Source organism: Crotalus tigris, unplaced genomic scaffold, assembly GCF_016545835.1.
Source record: "Crotalus tigris isolate CLP2741 ecotype Arizona unplaced genomic scaffold, ASM1654583v1 scf7180000017736.1026742, whole genome shotgun sequence".
NCBI lineage: Eukaryota > Metazoa > Chordata > Lepidosauria > Squamata > Viperidae > Crotalus > Crotalus tigris.
The window spans coordinates 763,731-781,808 of NW_024096602.1; the positions used below are offsets into that span (position 1 = coordinate 763,731).

General features: G+C 45.0%; 1 protein-coding gene across 4 annotated transcripts in view; it reads right to left on the bottom strand.

Annotated features, from left to right (window-relative positions):
- Positions 1-25: 25 nt before the first annotated feature.
- VCL (vinculin) overlaps positions 26-18,078 on the bottom strand; it is a 46,971-nt gene continuing 28,918 nt past the window's right edge. For 2 of the 4 annotated variants that reach the window (XM_039339642.1, XM_039339641.1), the window contains exons 13-22: positions 17,293-17,421; positions 15,570-15,719; positions 14,341-14,449; positions 13,026-13,328; positions 11,856-11,986; positions 11,227-11,412; positions 6,622-6,858; positions 3,845-4,048; positions 2,930-3,034; positions 26-1,779 (exon numbers count right to left, since the gene is read on the bottom strand). In XM_039339642.1, coding sequence (XP_039195576.1) covers positions 1,633-1,779; positions 2,930-3,034; positions 3,845-4,048; positions 6,622-6,858; positions 11,227-11,412; positions 11,856-11,986; positions 13,026-13,328; positions 14,341-14,449; positions 15,570-15,719; positions 17,293-17,421 — 1,701 coding nt within the window. In that variant the 3' untranslated portion in view covers positions 26-1,632. The remainder of the gene's footprint in view (positions 1,780-2,929; positions 3,035-3,844; positions 4,049-6,621; positions 6,859-11,226; positions 11,413-11,855; positions 11,987-13,025; positions 13,329-14,340; positions 14,450-15,569; positions 15,720-17,292; positions 17,422-18,078) is intronic. The other 2 variants (XM_039339644.1, XM_039339643.1) reach the window with 1 other exon arrangement.

Genomic DNA, 18,078 nt, shown 5'->3' on the forward strand with positions numbered 1-18,078 from the left:
CATAAAAAATAATCCACTGGAAGTATTTTATAGAAATGCATTTTCATTTTATTTCACCAGAACAGAGAAAGTTGAAAATATTAGCATATGCAACATCATTCTGGTTTACAAACAAACGTAGTGGCAAAATGCTCCTGACATTCAATCTGATGGGCAGGAGTGTTTAGGAAAGCATAATTGCATAAGGTGTAGAGGATATTAACATTTACAAAGTTTTGAGTTTAGTAAATATTGTGAAGCACTCTCCAAGTCAAATACAATTCAAAGCTTTCCTTTAAACATCCCTTAACAAAAGCTAATCTTTGGTATAAACTTGTGTAATCAAAAGGCATTAATAATATTGCATTAATATAAAGTCAAGCTATTAAATGGTAGTGACTTAAGAAGCTCACGCTCGAAAGGCTGGACTATGAGGTGGAAAAACGCCTCCCATAAAAGGCACCAGGGAGGCCCCTTAAAATCCTCTCCTCCTCCTGAGTTCACACAGACCAAAAAGGCCAGACAAGGTAAGGTTGCCCGTCCTTTTCTGTGGCCAAGATCCAATATTGTGGCAATTGTGAGTACCGTATAGCCAGGATCTTGCCGTTTGAAGAGAAGGCATGAAAAGGTAATTCCTTTGAATTTAGTTTTTGAATTGCACCAAGGAAGAAAAGACGAACACTAAGGTTGCGTAGGAAAAGTGAAGAGGTAACACCCAAGAGCCTGTTGTCAATGCTGAGGGCTACGTGCCAAAATCCTCCGAGCAGACCGCTGTGTCTTCTGGCTGAAGCCCTTCGTAAGGAAGCAGATCCCAACGACGGCAGCTGGATTTGCAAGGGGCGGCCTCAGTGTTTTCACGGCGGTGCTTCATAAAGCCCAAAGTGAATCATTTCTGAGACCACGGAAAGAGTTTTTACTATGGTACCTCCATGTTTTTCCTCTGGTTTAGCAAAACGAGGGAAATCCATTCTAGCATCAGATCAAATTTTGGTGGCAAGAAGCCTAGGTACTCCCCTCCTAAGCTCTGGCCAGGAGCTTTTTGTGCCCAAGGAACTCGGTAGCTATGGAAAATTCTTCCCCAAAGTTTCATTTAGAGATGGCTATTAGTGAAAAACAAGAGCAGCGACTTTTGATTGCTAAACTTACTCTCTTCTGCCAAAGGAATGGTGCTTTTCTCTTTGGACAGGGTAAAATTAAATTTAGTATCTTCTCATTAAAAAAAAAAAATATGTAAAAGCAGAGAACTGAAAATTCAAACTTGATTTCCTGATTGTCCCTCACAATTAACAACTAAGCCAACAAAGGTGGCCTGAGTTTCAAATTATGCTACGACAAAACGCCCCTTGCTGCGTTGCATAGAAAACACAATCATGTCAGAGGTAGAGGAGGGAAGAATGGGTTGAAATAGTGTTTCCAAAAATAAAATAAAAAGATCAAAAGCAAAAGGGGGGGGGAAGGTCTGGAAACGAGCTAAAGTGAGATTAGATACCCAAAGCAGCCCAGCATTATTATTAAAAACCCTTCAGGTGGGGGGGGGCCTTCAGGAGACTTGTGTCAACCTGGGCAGCCCCTTCAGGTGCTCTGCAGAAGAGGGGTGCTCGTGGAAACCCCCCCCCCCCAACGCTCCGGGAGGAGGAGGAGGAGCAATGCTCCCTACTGGTACCACGGGGTCTTCCTGACCCAGCGCAAAGTGAATCCAGCATCTGTCCGGATCTTAATGGATGCAGCTTCGGCCTCCCGGACGGTTTCCTTGACGGACTGCATGAGATTCTGGGCGTTGTGGACCAACATCTCCGTGGCCTGGAGGGGAGAATCATTTCAAAACCGATTTTAGCCAAGACAAGTTATTTGGAGAAAGATAAGTTGTTGAGAGCACCGTTTCTCAAACTTGGGAACATTTAAGACGTGGGGACTTAAACTCCCAGAATTCCCCAGCCTGGCTTTTTTTTTTTTTTTTTTTTGAAAATAAGGCCGATAGGCAGAGCTATCTCCTCTGTGCCGGAACGGAAGCTGCATATTGAAAGTCAAGGCAGTTTAAAAATGAAATCTGAGGGAATTAATGATAAGGAAGGTCTGGATTTATTCTCTCCGCCCTGACCTCAGCTTCTGTAAATCTGGAGAATTAACATTTCAGCCCAAGCCACCACGCTGACTCTGAGGGAGTCAGTCAGGGAGTCAGTCTGCTGGGTAGAAAAAAAAGAATTATTTTTTTTCTACCCAGCAGATGGTGCTGTGAATACATTTAAATTCGGAGCAAAGGCCTTTATCGTCCTTGAAAAAGGGGCTGCTTTTTTATTATTATTATTGTAAACCAGATTTGACTATAACTACCCAACACAGCTGGAAAACAGAAAGTCATTTATCTTCCATCCTTGCTTCCTATGGCAAAGTTTTGTCACTTTCATTATTGACATTCCTGCCTTTTCACTGAGCCCAGAATTTCCACGGCTAAGCAAGACAGTTATTAAATAGGTTTTGCCCCATATTACGACCTTTCTGGCCACAGCTGTTCAAGTGAATTGCTGCAATTGTTAAGTCAGTAAGTGACTGTGGCTCCCTGTTGACTCCAAATGAATCCGGTGGCCCTGGGACACGGCGACCATCGTTAATATGAGTCGGTTGCCAAGTGTCCAAATTTTGGTCACCTGGCCGATGGCCATGCTGCAACGGGGAGAAGTGTTTAAAAACAGTCACAAGGTGGTGTTTGTAAGTCAAGGGTTGCCTGTATATTTGAAAAGAACAACAGATACATGAAACAAGGCGGCTGGCTTTTGCACTTGGAAGAGAAATCATCGGGAGGGTTGGGGACCGAAGCTGCTGCTAATCATTGAACATTTCATGATGGCTACTTTCTACCGGACAGCCAAGCTACTTTTGCCTGTTCCCCGACACCCCCAATCTCAGCTGAAGACGCTCCTCCCCCCCCCCCACCTGGAACAGGGAAACTGACCTGTTCAGACTCCTCGTCGCTGATGCTGGTCCGGCCCAACATGGTCGCTTTGACGGTGGACAGGATTTTCAGCTGAGTGCTGATGGTTGGGATTCGTTCACAAACCTACACAAACGAGAGTTACCCGCTGGCTTTCATCGTCATCTGGGCTACTCTTAAAAATAACAGAATTCTAGCATCGCTTTTCGCTCAAGTGGTCTGCGTTAAAAATGAGCATTCGTTACTCGCATAACTCTTGAAGAAAGAATTTAAAAAATAGGCCAACTGTCTTTCCGGTAGTGGAAAACAGACGGCTGAAATATTTCCTTGAGAATTTTTGAAGAGGATTTTCTCTGTTCAAAACATTATTTTACATCGGTGTTTTTCAAATTTGGCAATTTTAAGATGTATGAATTTCAAAAAGCTGCCAGGGAATTCTGGGAGCTGGGAGTCCACACATCTGAAAACTGCCAGGTTTGAACAACATTCGTGGGGATCACTTGCTGCAAAGACTGCCTGGAGGCACCCATCTGTGGCAAGCAGCGGCATGGGGGCACAAAAAATGTTCCCACCCCCAACTTTTGGGAAGGAAAGTCCCTCCGTTTCACTGGGATTAGGTTCACTGGGGGGCTTCCCTTAGACTGAAGAGGGAGACAAGCTTGCTGGAAGGGCTGAGAGGCAAGTTGGCTAATTCGAGACCTTTTCCTGCAAAACGGCGCTGCCATCCTTGTTACGCTTGCAAAACCAAGAGGAGCAACCGCGACTTTAAAAAAAACAGGCAAAGGGATGAATCTTAAGCGTGGATTTTTAGCTAGACACACCTTGATTTTGGCTGTGGGGCTTTTAGTCTTAACCGGTGCATTTTTTCAATGGGTTTTTTGCAACCTTCCCTGCTGGAGACGTTCTCCGCCTTCCAAGCCAGGTTTCATGGCCTACCTGCAAAAGGTTTGTTCGGATCCTCTTGTCCGTGCACTGTTTGGCCACCTCTTTAGCCAGACGGGTCACCTCGTCGGAAGCTTTTGCGATATCTTTTGCACACTGGATGAGCGCTCGCTTGTTCCCACTGGCGCCCCTCACCAGGCGGGACATCTCGGCCATCAGCAAGGCCATGCGCTTGGCCGCCGCAATGATGTCGTTGCCCTGGAAGAAAAAGAGCCGTTGTGATCGCTCCGGGCCCCAACGACAGCCATGTTCTGGGGCTGTGCCGTTGCTGCTCGACAACAAAACAAAACAAAACAAAACAGGACGGTAACACAAAGGCCACGTGTGAAACTCCCCATCTTCAGTGACCACAAGCTTCAGCCAAGAGGGGAGGGGGTAAACACACTCATCCGCACACAGAGTACGTACAGGTTAGTAGTGTTGCCAAAGTTTAACTCTCAGTTAGGAAGCTATCATTTAAAAAAAAAAAGATGGCCAAAAAATGTCTTAAAGCATCATGTGATGATGGTGAATATTCTTAATATGTAAATAAGAAATCAGTTACAGGGTCAAACTGAAGTAAACGGTGGGAAATGAATATTCTGAATGGAGAAAAAATACATGGAAAAGGCTACATTATTTAAGCCTTTTGATCAGCTAAATTTAAAATGCATCTGTAGAAGGGATTTTTTTTTTCAATCAAAAAGGCAAAAAGATGCTATTAATCGTCAGATATAAAGCATCATCTGAATGCTTGCTCTATTCGTATATAAACGTATCCACAACTCATCCATTAATTGGTTAACCCCTTGGCTAAAATTTCTTTCAATGGATAACTCAAAGAATTAACAATTCTTTTTCTTTGACAAAATGAGCCATTTTCCTCTTGGGAAAAACAGGAAAGTCACTAATCCATATTTAAAAGCCTTTTAAAAACCAACTCTGTTTTGAATCACTATTACAATTAATCATAGTTTGCTGTTGCATTCAGATAAAATGAGAAACTGTGATTACTTGATAAAAGAGAAGTGAAAACCTTCCCCTCCTCACAGTTGCAAGATGGGGGGGATGGTAGAACAAAACGGGTCAATAGCTTTTCCGTTAATCTGTTGTGCTAAACCAAGCTTCATCGTGACATTAGAACAGTCCGAAGCTTCCAATGTTCAACCATTACCAGCCCTTATTCTGTGTCAGGACTGCCATTCGAATGAAAATGTCTGTAGGAATACTCAGAGCAGGGTAGTTCTTACGTTAGAAGACAGGATGCAACATTTGTGAGGAGACACATGAGTTAGTATGTTGAAATGAACATATGAAAGTAGAAAAAGCGGGGTGTTCCCTCCCATCTTTTGCATGCAGAATGCTGTGGCTGTGCTGTGATTGTTGAATGAAAAGGCAAAATGTACGGTGCTGTCTAGGGAAAGAAACTTGGGGGTCCGCTTCCGTCATTTTACGTGTCCTGATACTCTGCACAGATGCAAAATTCCCAAAGGCTCCACTTCAGGATTACGGCACATCCGCGCTCCCATCAGCCCATTCATTTTAAGGGTACAAATGAAACAAATGCAATGCAGCATATACATAAGTACAAGCCAGGATGGAAAGTATGGTTTGTTGTTTTGCAATGCACTAAGCCAGTCCAAGTGCCATTGGCCAACTCCCAACTGAGAAAAGCCATGCCTCCTCCTCCTCCTGGATGGCTGGGGAGGAGGACCAAAACACAAGACCCGGTGAGAGGCCGCCCCCCCCTGCCCAAATGCCCTTCAGAGAGGGGGAGGGGCCTAGTATCCACAAGCCCACCGGTGATTCTCCTGCAGAAGCCAGGCTGAAATGGTTGCGTGGCCTCCCCATTCATTTCATCTCAGACAGAAGAGAATTAGGCCGGATTACACTCCATCGTTACCCACGCGTGGGAGACGTCCTTTGGAATTCATGCCATTCGCCCATGAGTGCAAAAAAGAAGAAAGAAAAAAGGGAGAGAGAGAGAGGCTAATTTTCCATACAGACATACACCAGAGGCTCAGAGCTGCCCGGCCATACGTTTATTCTCTGCAGCATGCTACTCTTAAGGAAGTGAGAAATAATCCAGCAGCTTGGCAAACTCCTCTTGGTGCTTAGTGCCAGCAGACCATTCCCATCAAAAGCCACAGACCCCACATCCCCATTAATAACGCAGCTGAAACACGAGAGGGCAAAGTCTGAATTTAACATCTCAAGGCATTCAGCAGAGCCTCTGCCCACCATCACGGCCTCTGCCCACAGGACCAGCTCTTTGGCAATGGTGCCATTCAAAGCCATTCCTTGTTGGAACAAAGGTTTAGTAGAAGCCGTTGGTCAAGAGGCAGGAAGCAGAACGATGCGTGTTAAATGACTTCAGGAGTGACGACGACACCTTGACCGCCTGGAAGTCCCTGAAAGGCAGTGGACGATGGCTTCGCAGGTGGTCAGGCGTCCGTTTCTCTGGCTCCCTGTTAAGTAACCCCTGGCACGAGGAAGGCAGAGGGGGACAGGCTCCGATTCAGGAGGAGAGTGATGGGAGGCAGGGTGAGCCGAATGAAGCTTTGGCCTGGCCATCAGCACGCCTGATGACACTCGTGAAGCCAACCGCGGCCCTCAACCATGAAATGCAGACACACTCGAATCCATTCCAATTAAGAAAAGAAACCATGAAGAAGACCAAAAAAAAAAAAAAAAGGCATGGGATCCGCCGAGGATCAAGAGTGATGCAAACGTGTCAAAATGGCCGGATGCAATGCGGATCAGTCCCCGGGGAGTGGAAACGGAGCAAATACCTTACTGGACCACTTGGTAGCTTCCCGGTGCAGAGACTGAGCAGCGGCCAGAATGGGCTGGTTAACAGGCTGGTTGGTCGGCATGAGCAGCAGCTCAGGCTCGTAATCATCTTCCATGTCGGAGGGGAGGGTGAATTCAACTCCTGCTTCCTCCTCCTCCTCCTCCTCCGCCTCCTCCCGAGCTACGCCTAGGCCAACCTCGGCGGGGGCTTCCTTCCCCCCACCAGCCACTTCAGGCTTGGCAGGTGGCAGACAAGGAGGGTGAAGAAACAGGGAGAGTTAGTATAAGATGCAGGATCCCGTCCAAGAAGCAAGAACCGAGCTAGTTTAGGAGACCTCGGGGGGGGGGCGATGGAAGGACGGTAGAGTAATGGGGAGGTTGGCAAAGAGATCTGAAACAGTAGAAACACCTTCGAGAGACATTTAGGAAAGCATTCCGAGACATACTTTTCACCCTTTCCCTCTTTTAATTGGCTTATCTTTCGCCACAACATTTATCCTGGCAAGACAATAATGCCGCTGACAAAGACACAAAGCAAAGGCAACACTTGAAGCCGACAGAGAGGGAAACTCAAATGGCATGGATGGACTATGGGGGTACACCAGGTGTACATCGGGGCAGACCCAACTGCTATGGGTCGGACCTCGGCCAAGCACAGGAGGCTATGAAGGATGGCCCTGTGAAGGGAGGGGCAGCTTTGAACCAGAGGGCCAAATTCACAGTGACCCCCCCCTCCTGCCCAAACCCCTCTGTTAAAAGGAAGCAGGGCTGCATGGCGGCTTCCATGCTGGCTCACCTGTACCTGTCTCTCCAGAGCCAGGGCTAGCGGAGGCGTCTGACGCCCAGGGCGCCCCCTTCACAGCCACCCACCTGGGCCTTCGCCCGGGGTCTTGATCCGGCCATGGAGAAGACAGCGATGAAGAGCAAAGCAGGATGGAAGGAGGAAAGGACGACCCACCCCTCACCCCCAGAGAGAGAGAATGGGCTGAAAGGACATGACTCAGTGTTCCCCGTTACCTGACAGAAAGTGATGTTAGCAGCACGGGTCAAAGCAAATCAAAACGTTTCTGTTAGTGGAAAGTTAATGACATGGAGCAAGATTGTTTTGCCACAATGTTGTTCTACAAAATCCAAAAAGGGATTTAAATCTTTTGCTTCCGTATCCCAAATCACATCCCAAAGTACCTAAAACAAAACGGCCCAGGATCATTGCAGCAACCATCACAACTGTCAACATTCAGTTCAATACAGAATAGGAGGCAGGAAGGAAGGAAGGAAGGAGGGAAGAGGACCGGGCAAAAGTTACTGTTTTCGAGGGCCTGAGAGACAGCCATATTTTCAGTGTTATTTAGCCACTCACTATCTTTGTGTTGACCCTTATTTCATCCAGGGTTCTCCTTCTGAGTGCTAAAGTATTTGGCATTCTGAAAGAAAAAGCTCTACTTTTAATGTGCAATTACATTAGCAAACTGCAAAATAAATGTGGTCCCTTTTTTAGTTTCCCGATCAACAAGATGTTAGTTTGTCAACTGAAAGTTCAGCAAGCTTGCCTTGTTCTTCTATCGGGGTCAATCTGACATGTTTGTGGAGAGAATAAAAGGAATGATTAAATAAAGAATTTTTGCCTCTAGAAAGTTTACTTCCAACTCTCCCTCTCTGCTCTTCCAACCATAAATTTGGGGGTAGGTAAGGTAGGAAGGAATTATCTTTTAAAAAAGAAACATGGCTGCTAAACCTGTAGAATATCTGTTTACTCAAGTCATTAATGTTCAGTGACCCATGAAACCATAGTTTCAAGAAATTAGGTAATACAGTATTTAATCACTAAAAGGTATCTCCATCTAGAATTAGGTGCTACTTGCTCCCTCTGCTGTCCAGTCAAGACTTCTGGGCAAACTGAGCTACATTTTTCTACAGAGATCATCGTTATTCTGATTATGCTGACTGAAGTCATAAAGTTGTGTGCATATATTTAGATGCTAGCAAAGGTTAAATTAAGATTTTTTTTTCAATCCAATCTTTATTATGATCATTAACCAGAACAGTGGAGTAAGATAAGAAAGGGTTAAAGAAAAGGATAGCAGTAGATTGTTCAATGTAGAAAGAGTGAAGCATCCAATTTACAAAGGTTTACTAAGGGAGAAAATGGTAATTTATACCATGAGAAAAATCAGAAATATATGAAGGTCTCACCACAGTTCTGAAGGTTATTCTAAGTGGACCTCTTTTTTCATGATAGCCTGATTACTATACAAAGTTGTCAGAGCTAATCAATGTGAAATATTATTTTTAACACAACTCAAAAGTAGCAACTTTTGCCTACTTAAAAGAAGATCCTTTTAAAAATTGGCACTCAAAGAGAAAATGTTTACTTACTCTAAATTCAACCCCTCAAAGTATCAGGTTGGTTTCTTTACAAAGTTACAAAATCCCTCAAATTTGAAAAATACTTGCAGTCACATGTAATATTAAATTTCAAATTTTGCCCTACATGTGGACAGATTTGAAGCCTCATGCAGAATTCCAGACTGGATGGTTTTTTCCAATGTGGGTTTAGAGCAAAATTAAGAGACAGAAACAGCATCTCCCACAATCCACCTTGAGGGAAAGATGGATCCTTTCATTTTTCTCAGAATGGACAAATCTTATCTGCAATCTACATTTTCAAAAAGGCATTTCATTTTGCATCTTTTTTTTTATAAAATTGTGCAAAGCCCTTAACTGTTGTTAAGCTCACTTAAAAGCAAAACAAAAACAAACCTCACAGTGTTTTGCTTTGGGGCAGAATATGATTTGCAATTATAATCATCCCAACGGTGAAAAGTTATTGTACCAAATTAAAGAAATGATCATAAATAATTATTTAGTTCTGAACATGTTCATTAGGCATATCAACTGGCTAACACAACTCACAAAAATACTATTTTTGTGCAACTATCTAAGAACAGAATTTTCTCAAATAGTTAAATTAGTTGTCTCCTTTCAATAACCAAGATTTTCAAACACTGAAGAAATTGTAATTAGGATAAACACCCGAGTTGCAGAGATCAATATAAATTGAGGAAGACATGTCAATCATTGAATCCAACACTCTCCCTCATTTTTCCCTTCCTTTTTGGTATAGCAGCACCATCTGGAACACAACAGATTTCAGAGGAATATATCACAGGAACAGTTTTGCAAAGACCCAGAAGTCAGACCCATCCATTTTATCCAAGGCAAACAAAAATGGACTCTGAATTGTCCCATTTGTCTTATAAAATAGACAACTGCATTATACTCCCTTACTTTTCATGCTACTGAATTTCATCAGCAGAAAATATTCCTGTAATATTTCAGGAAATTCATTTTTAATTTTTAATCCTTAATAAACAAAGGATTCTGTTCTAATTTTCTAAAATCAAAATAAAGTACCGTATTTTCCGGTGTATAAGACGATTGGACGTATAAGATGACCCCCGACTTTGGAGAAGATTTGCATGGTTAGAAAGTCGTCTTATACGCCGGAAAATACGGTAGTCCTTTATAAAAAGGGGTGAAAATGTTCATTTATAGTTTGACAAGAGTGTAATAGACAATGAATAAATAAACAAAATGGATTAGCATAATTGCAAACTCATCCTGTTTATTATTCTAACTAGCCCCTTTATGTTAATTCTTAGGTTGTCCCCAATTTCTGTGCCTTCTCCATCAACACAAGATTTAATAGTAGCAAGATATCTTAGAAAGAAAGTATGGTCTAAAATAAGGAACTATATGATTTCCTGAATTCAAACAAAAAACTAGCTACATATTTAATGCTCGTTTAGTATAAATAATATTATTTTGAGAAACTGATGAAGTTTACGTACATTATAGGCTGACTGGGGAAGGAAAAGGAGAGAAGATGAAAACTTTGTTCAGATTATTTTAAGAACAAATCCCGTATTTCATTTCAGTAACTTAAATATTAACATTTGCCAGGTGATACACCTCCACACACATCCCATCTTCTTGTAGACGTGCCACTTTTAAAAAGGAAGGAGAGCATTAAATCTTACAGATATACATTCCCAGGAATTCCAGCGCCATTGGAGTGCAACCGCTGGGGATGCTGAAACCCTGCGGGATGCATCTCACCTGGGGAGGGGCTGCCCGGCAGCTCAAAATCAGCCAAACTACCTTTGCCCTGTCCCAGCTCTCCATTCTTCCCTACACAGACATCCTAGCCACACCGGAGTCTCTCTCGTTCTCTTCCCTTCTCTCTCCTACCGGCTTATCTCCATGACGGACTATTTGCCTGGTTCAAATTGAGCTTCCCTGCCTTGCTGAAGAGGGTCCAAGGGATCCTTTCAACAGCCAACTCCGAACTAAAGCTTCAAAAGGGGAGAACCGGCACCAGATCCTCTGCCGGCTTCGTTTCCTGACGTCTCCTCCTTTCTGACCCAGAAAAACCCAACGGCACAAACACTCAAGAGATCACACACCAGAAGGAAACAAGCACTGGACATGGTGGGAGGGGAAGAATCCTAATCCGCATCGCGGAGCCCTCCTGGAAGGGCATTCTCTAAGTGAGCAAACTAGGCCAAGAAGCCTCGGCGCAGAGGTCCAGGCTAAGGGCCTACCTTGCTGGACCATTTCCTGGCTTCATCGTGGAGCTGCCTGGCAGCCATCATCATGGGCTGGTTAAGCACCTCGCCGGCCTTCTGCTCCGGGAACTCTTCGTCCTTCTCTTCGGGGGGTGGGGGGCGAGGAGGAGGAACCTCCCCTTCGGGCAGAGGGGGCTTTGGGGGAGCAAGTTCATCGGTGAGCTGCGGAAAGAAGCATTTTGGGTGTCAACAGCCGGATCTATAGCAAAATCCAGGATGGGCATTTTGAGGCTTTGGGCCTGGTTTGCCAAATTCAGAGTCATCCCTGTTGCTAGTTAATGTTTACAACAAGAGTCGTTTCTTATGACTCAGAAAGGGAATTAAGGAGCACCCCAAGACCTGCTACAAATTATTTTGAAAATGAAAAGGAGTACTATGACATCAGTGTTTGGGGAATCTAAGTTAGATGCCAAGTGACTTAATTGTGCAATGCAGTCACAACCCTACAAACACACAAATGTTCTCTAAACCAGTATTTTTCAAATCCTGGAAGCCCACCCATCTTAAAACTGCCAAGTTTGAAACACCTCGCTCTGCACCAACGGCTGCTGGTTCGGATTCTCTCCTTCACCAAGCAGGGCAAAACACACATTAGTGTTCCTTACGTGGAGCTGCTCGAGGTCAGGAGGAGGAGGAGGGGGGGGGAAATCGGGCTCCTGGGGCTGGAAAGCATCGCGGACTCTGGCCACCGCTCCTAGAATCCTGTATCCAGAATCAAGAAAGTTCTTCTGCAAACCTGGCCAAAAAAAAAAGATTATTTTAAAGTTTTGGAAGCAAAGTATTTTAATCTAACAATTAACACTCGGTTTGGGCACCAAGTTGGCACCACCTGAACCCAAAATGCACAAAACCCTCCAGTGAAGTTAGGGACTCAGCAGCAAGGGGACAGTGGTAGGATAAAGGAACGAAGCAATTATTAAACTTCTGTAGGAGAAGGAATGGCAGAACCGAGGGGGGCGGTTAGAGTTAAACGAGGGATCAGTCTAGAATCCCTACGTTGCCACAAGCAAACTAAGTTCAATTTCCCTTGAACCAATCCTTATTTAACCCCAAGCAAATGCCTACTGTTAGTTGAGAAGATCCTTACACAAAGGCTTTTTGGTAATAGGTCAGTTTAAGGGGACCTTCACCTGTGGACTTGAACTTTTGCACATGACAATTCTCCGTTTTTCAACCTCCAGGACTGAATGTTGTATTACTCAAACAGCTATTTGACGAGAGACCTACACTGGTCTCATCCATCCATCCATCCATTCAATTTCTATAGCTGCCCAACTCAACCAGGTTGGAGCGGCTTACAATTCTAAAATTCTAAAACCCATTAAAACAACCAAAAACCACTGAAACAATAAAAACCTGGTGTAAGTACAGCTGTGATGACAGATCCACTGATCGTAAAGTTGAGCGATCGGCACTTCACACATTCCAAGCCCCGGCCCTGGATACACAGCCCAGTTTACAAAGCCTCACGAAAGGCCAAGAAGGCTGGGGGCCACTATGTTCCAAGGGGGGAGGGGAACCATACCACCAGGCAGGGGCGAGGGCAGAGCCAGCCCGTCTTCCAGTTCCCGCCAGTCGACTCTTCGGCTGACAGGATCTGCAGCCCACTCAAACTTCTGGGTTGGATTGGATGGGTGGAAGCTCTTGGGGAAAAGACATTCTCCTCCCGTAACTTGCCAGTGCCTCTTACACTTCACAAGCCGTCGGTGTCTCTGCACTTCCCCGGGGCCAACCTCAAAGGCCAGAAGCTTGAGACAGGCTGGTGAAAGACTTACCCGGGTCAGAAATGTTGCCTGCCACGGCTTTTGCATCCATCACCATTGGTGAAATGGTCTTGCTCAAGTCATCCGAGGCAGCTTTAATAGCTTCACGGAATTTAGGATCTTCTGAGTTTTCCACCTCTTTCTTTGCCACCAGCAGGATACGGTTCGCTCGCCGGGCAATGCTGGTGGCCCCGGCTACCAGCATCTGTGGCTGAACGTTGGCCATGGCCACCTTGCATTTGTCCAGGTCTTTCTTAATGGCTTCCTCAGAGGCATCCAGCAGGGATTTGGTGTCAATGGCTTCATCCACTAAGCCTGGAATGGCACATTCAAAAATTTACCTCCTTGTACATCCACGTGTAACCCACGTGTTGCTCGAGACCAAGCTTCCCTCACGCATCGTGTGGTTAGACCAGGGATGTCCCACCTTGACAACTTTAAGACCCGTGGACTTCAACTCTCAGAATTCCCCAGGCAGCTTGAAATCCATGAATCTTAAAGCTGCCACCGCTGGACACCCCTGAGTCGATGGGCCTGCCCAGCAGAAACAGGATGGGCCTCTCCTCTAAATGTGGGCCACCAAGAAGGTCTGCTCTGCTCCCTTAACTATCTTATCTTGCCTCCGGAAAGTTTCCACATTCGTGAATTCTATAACATCCTCCAATATTAATGGGCTTCATGAGTGGTTAAACTAGGAACGCATTATGTTTATATTCAGAGAAGGAAAAAGATAGAATCCCTCAAACCTATTTTAATAAAAAACAATCCTGCACCATGAAGAGTTTGGATGGGATTTCAAAAGGCAGAATGGAGACCGTATTTCTTTGCTTAATAGAATGACCAAGGCTACACTAACGTTAATCATAACATAATATTTGGCCAACTGGTTACTCACTAATAACTTCTTTTTGGCAAGATATTTTGAGAGTCCAGCTACAGAATTGTCTCAAATCTTTTCTGTCTGGGGGTCAAACCAACCTTGCTTGACCTGAGAAATGACTCTGAAATCTGAGGACAGAAGTGCTAAATCTTTATACTTTATTTATTCCTTTGGCCAAGTATGGTTAGACCCACCAGCACACCTAGGGGGGACCATCCTCACTGTCAGGGCAAAATGTTATCAAAATATGATACAACTTGTCTAAAACCCCAACCTGTCCTGATCCCCAGGACTCACTTCTTCTTCCTCTTCCTTTCCTTTGTGCAACGTTAAGAGCACCTAATAATCCTCTTCCTTTTTCTTTCAACCTCTCACCCATTATCTTTACAGAGTAATATACAGCCACCAACATGGCTATAAATAATTGCAAGGGTGCAGTTATTTCACCTGTCATTTTTTCCACATTATCGATCCATTGGTTCTTCATGGTCTCAAAATGTTCATAAGCAGCCTGATTGCCAGGATTCCTCAACAGGATGCGAGCGGCAGACACTACCTGCAGATAGAGAGGTATCTCAGGAAGGACAATAAGCAAATCTCCTGGGATTATTATTATTATTTTTTTTTTTTGGTCAGCCTTAATAAACTGAAAGTTTAATGTATCATTTGGAACAGACACCAGACTGAGGATTTTCAGGAACGGGGTGACATTGAAAACTGCTTGAAGATACTTTAAAGGTGTTGAGATTCCCAAAAGTCTTTCTGGTCATGAGTTTAAACAGCAACAGTCCTGGCACTTAAGACTTGCACACTGCTCCATGGGGCTTTATGACACCCTCTGGAGAGGTCTACAGAGGCAGCCTAGTGGGGGCAACATGCTACCTGAGAAGAACAAAATGAAAGGCAGTATCTTCTGGTTTTCAAGGAAGTGCTCAGCTGAATCCTACTCCAATGTTCCCTTCAGAAATTTGAAGAACAAGATTCCAGTCTTTGCTTAAAAACATGGTAGTTTTTAAGCAAAGCTCAGACAGCCATTTATCTGGGATGGTCCCCCTGTCCTGAGAGAGGGTGCAAGTCGTCCAGCCCTTTGATTCTGTGATCATTACTTGCATTCCGTAATATGGGATGCTTGATTTAGGAAGACCACTGCATCCCTGAATTCTTTAGATGACTTCCAGGTCTATGGAAGTCCTTTCCCTACTTTCAATCCTAGACGTGATCAAGCCTAAAGTCGTAACATTTTAGGCATGTGTGATGGAGACAGGGAGAGAGAAAAAGAGAGAGAGAGAGAGAGTCAGAGAAAGAGAGTCAGAGATGGCGAGAAACAGCGAGAGTCAGGGAAAGAGAAACAGAGAGAAAGAAGTAGAGCAGTGGTTCTCAACCTTTCTAATGCCGTGACCCCATAATACCGTTCCCCGTGTTGTGGTGACCCCCAAGTGGGTGTGGCCACCAATAAGAGGGAGTAGGACAGCTAGGGAAAAGGGGGGAAAATGGCGGACGGCGTGGTTTGGCGACCCCCGTGAAATGGTCATTCGACCCCAAATGGGGTCCCGGCCCACAGGTTGAGAACCACTGAAGTAGAGAGTCAGAGAAAGAGAGAAATAGAGAGAGAGAGAGAGAGAGTTAGAGAAAGAAAGAGAGAAACAGAGGGAGAGGGAGGGAGGGAGGGGACCCACCTGAGGCGTCAGTTCCCTCGCTGACTTCACAGTCGCCTGGATGCCCTCCACGGTACTTTTGTTGGCTGTCCCAACAGCCGCCGCTTTCTCCGCTGTGGCCCCCAGCCTCGCCGCGTGATTCTCAAAGTTGGCTGCCCTTTCCTCAAAGACCTGGAAGGTTAAGCGAGCCCTTTACAAACCGAAAGAGGCCCAAACGTTTAAACCGAGCCAGGACCAACTTACACAAACCCATTCAGCCTCGGCTTTATGGAGAATTCTTCATAAAGATTCATCAAGGGCTCATTCAGTGGAAACACCAAAATATTCTTCTTTTGGGAGAATCACTGCTTGCTCTATCGGAGCAGAGAACGATGACAGTCGCGTGAATCAAGTAATGGAGAAATAAGCACCACAGAGAGGGCTTTCTGACCCTTGTTTCACATTTGTATAAGGTAGCTTGTTTAATTAACCAATGAACTAGAAAAAATAGAGAAAGCTCACTCGGCTATTGATCATCAAAGAGGCCCTGAAGCAGGAACAAAAACAAAACCTGGGAGTGTTTCCCGGGGAGTCAATCCAGCCTTGGGATCCACAGGGAGCAACGTCGCTTAAAGTGTGACATGTCTGCAGGTGGTCCTTGACTTACGGCCATCACTGAGCCTGGGAATTAAGGTTGTCAGTCATGATGATCGTAAAGCAGATCATGACCTGACTGGCCTGATTTTACGAAACCCATTCTTCGATGTGGGCAGTTTTTGCTGGAAACTGGAAGTAAATGCCTCCGGTTTCCAGCAAAAACACCGTAAACTGTCATTCCGTGACAGTGGGAGAGTGCAAAGGACCGTAAATGTGGTTGGGCCAGTTGCTGAGGGTCCAAAATGTGATCTCTTGGCCACTGGAGAAAGAACTGGAACCTCAGGCTCCAGGGCGAGGGGTTGCTTCTGCTTAAAAGCGGAAGAGACGCCTTCAGGACTGTTCAGCCTGGGCTGCCTGCCGGTGTAGGGAAGAAGCGCCCCACTGGCCCAGCTGAGTGTTGAGCTGGACCTAGCTAATCACAGGATCATTGTCTGCTGTTCCCACTGCAGGAATCCCAGGCTGGAAATAGACCACAAACCCTCTTCCCACCAGAGATGAACGGGTGGGTCTCCCAAGAGACGAAGGGTTCCAATTCAATTGGAGAGCTTTGAGCCTAGATTTAGGGATGCAGAGAACTAGCCAATCAAACATATTGCTTAGTTCCCAAACTGTAGGCGATGACCAGGCTGAGCCCGAGGGAGGGAGGGGTCAAGCGCCTCATCAGTCTTGAGTCTCTTCGTGCCCGCAAGGGATCGACCTCCAGCCCTCCTTGAATTCCTTTGACTCTTAACTACCACCAATTCGCTTTGATTGTTAGTAGTTCAGATTCTTCTCGAAAGTGTTAGCATGCATTAAACCTGCATTTCTTTGAACCGCCTGGGCTCCTAACATCTTGCACCTGACATAAACCTAAGTTTGAAGGCCACTGACTTTGTCCTGTCTAATTAAATTACATGTAACAGTATTTACAAAAGTTAACTTTAAGAAATAAAATGTTGGACTTAGAAATAAAGTACTATTCGAAAAAAATCCTGTTCACTGATATAGAATCCTCAAAGACCGGCATCTTCAAAACGATGATAGTTACATCGTTTTAAGCAAAGCAGGCTGGAAGGGCGGAAATTAACATTTCTTCTGACCAAATATTGATTCTCAGACACCCACTCACCTCCTCTCTGTTGGACGCATCTGGAGGAGCAGTGGCTGCTACTGCCAACAGCTTGATTGGGGTTGTGGTATCGCTAAACACTTCCGACACTTCCTGGGTCATAGCTTCTTGCATCCTTGATTTAAGATCCTTAACAAGAATTAAGAATTAATTAAGAATTAAGAGATGCATCTAATGAAAAGCAGTTTTCCAATATCTCAGGGGCTGTCCCAAAGAAGAGGGAGTCAAGCTGTTCTCCAGAGCACCCGAAGGCAGGACAAGAAGCAACGGATGGAAACTAATCAAGGAGAGAAGCAACCTAGAACTAAGGAGAAACTTCCTGACAGTGAGAACAATAAACCAGTGGAACGTCTTGCCTCCGAAAGCTATGAAAACTGGAAGTTTTCAAGAAGAACATAGGATATCAGACTTGGAAGGGAACTTAGAAGTCTTCTCGTCCAACCCCCCTGCTCAAGCAGGAGACCCTACTCTATTTCAGACAAATGGCTGTCCAACCACTACACCAAACTGACTCTTTTTTTCTCTTATTCTTTTCCAATGTTATTGCAGGAGGAGGACAGGCAGAGCCTCGGGGGCGGGGGGGGTGGAGTCAAGAGAGGCATCAGACTAGAGTCCTTATGTTCTCACAAGCAGGCTAAGTCCAATCCCTCTTGAGTTCTGTTCTTATCTAGTGCCAATTTAGTGCTGATCATTAACTGACTGGATTCCAACAAATAATGGTAAAGGCCTCCCCTGCCCAGCCGTGTCCGACTCTAAGGGGCAGGTGCTCATCTCCGTTTCTTAGCC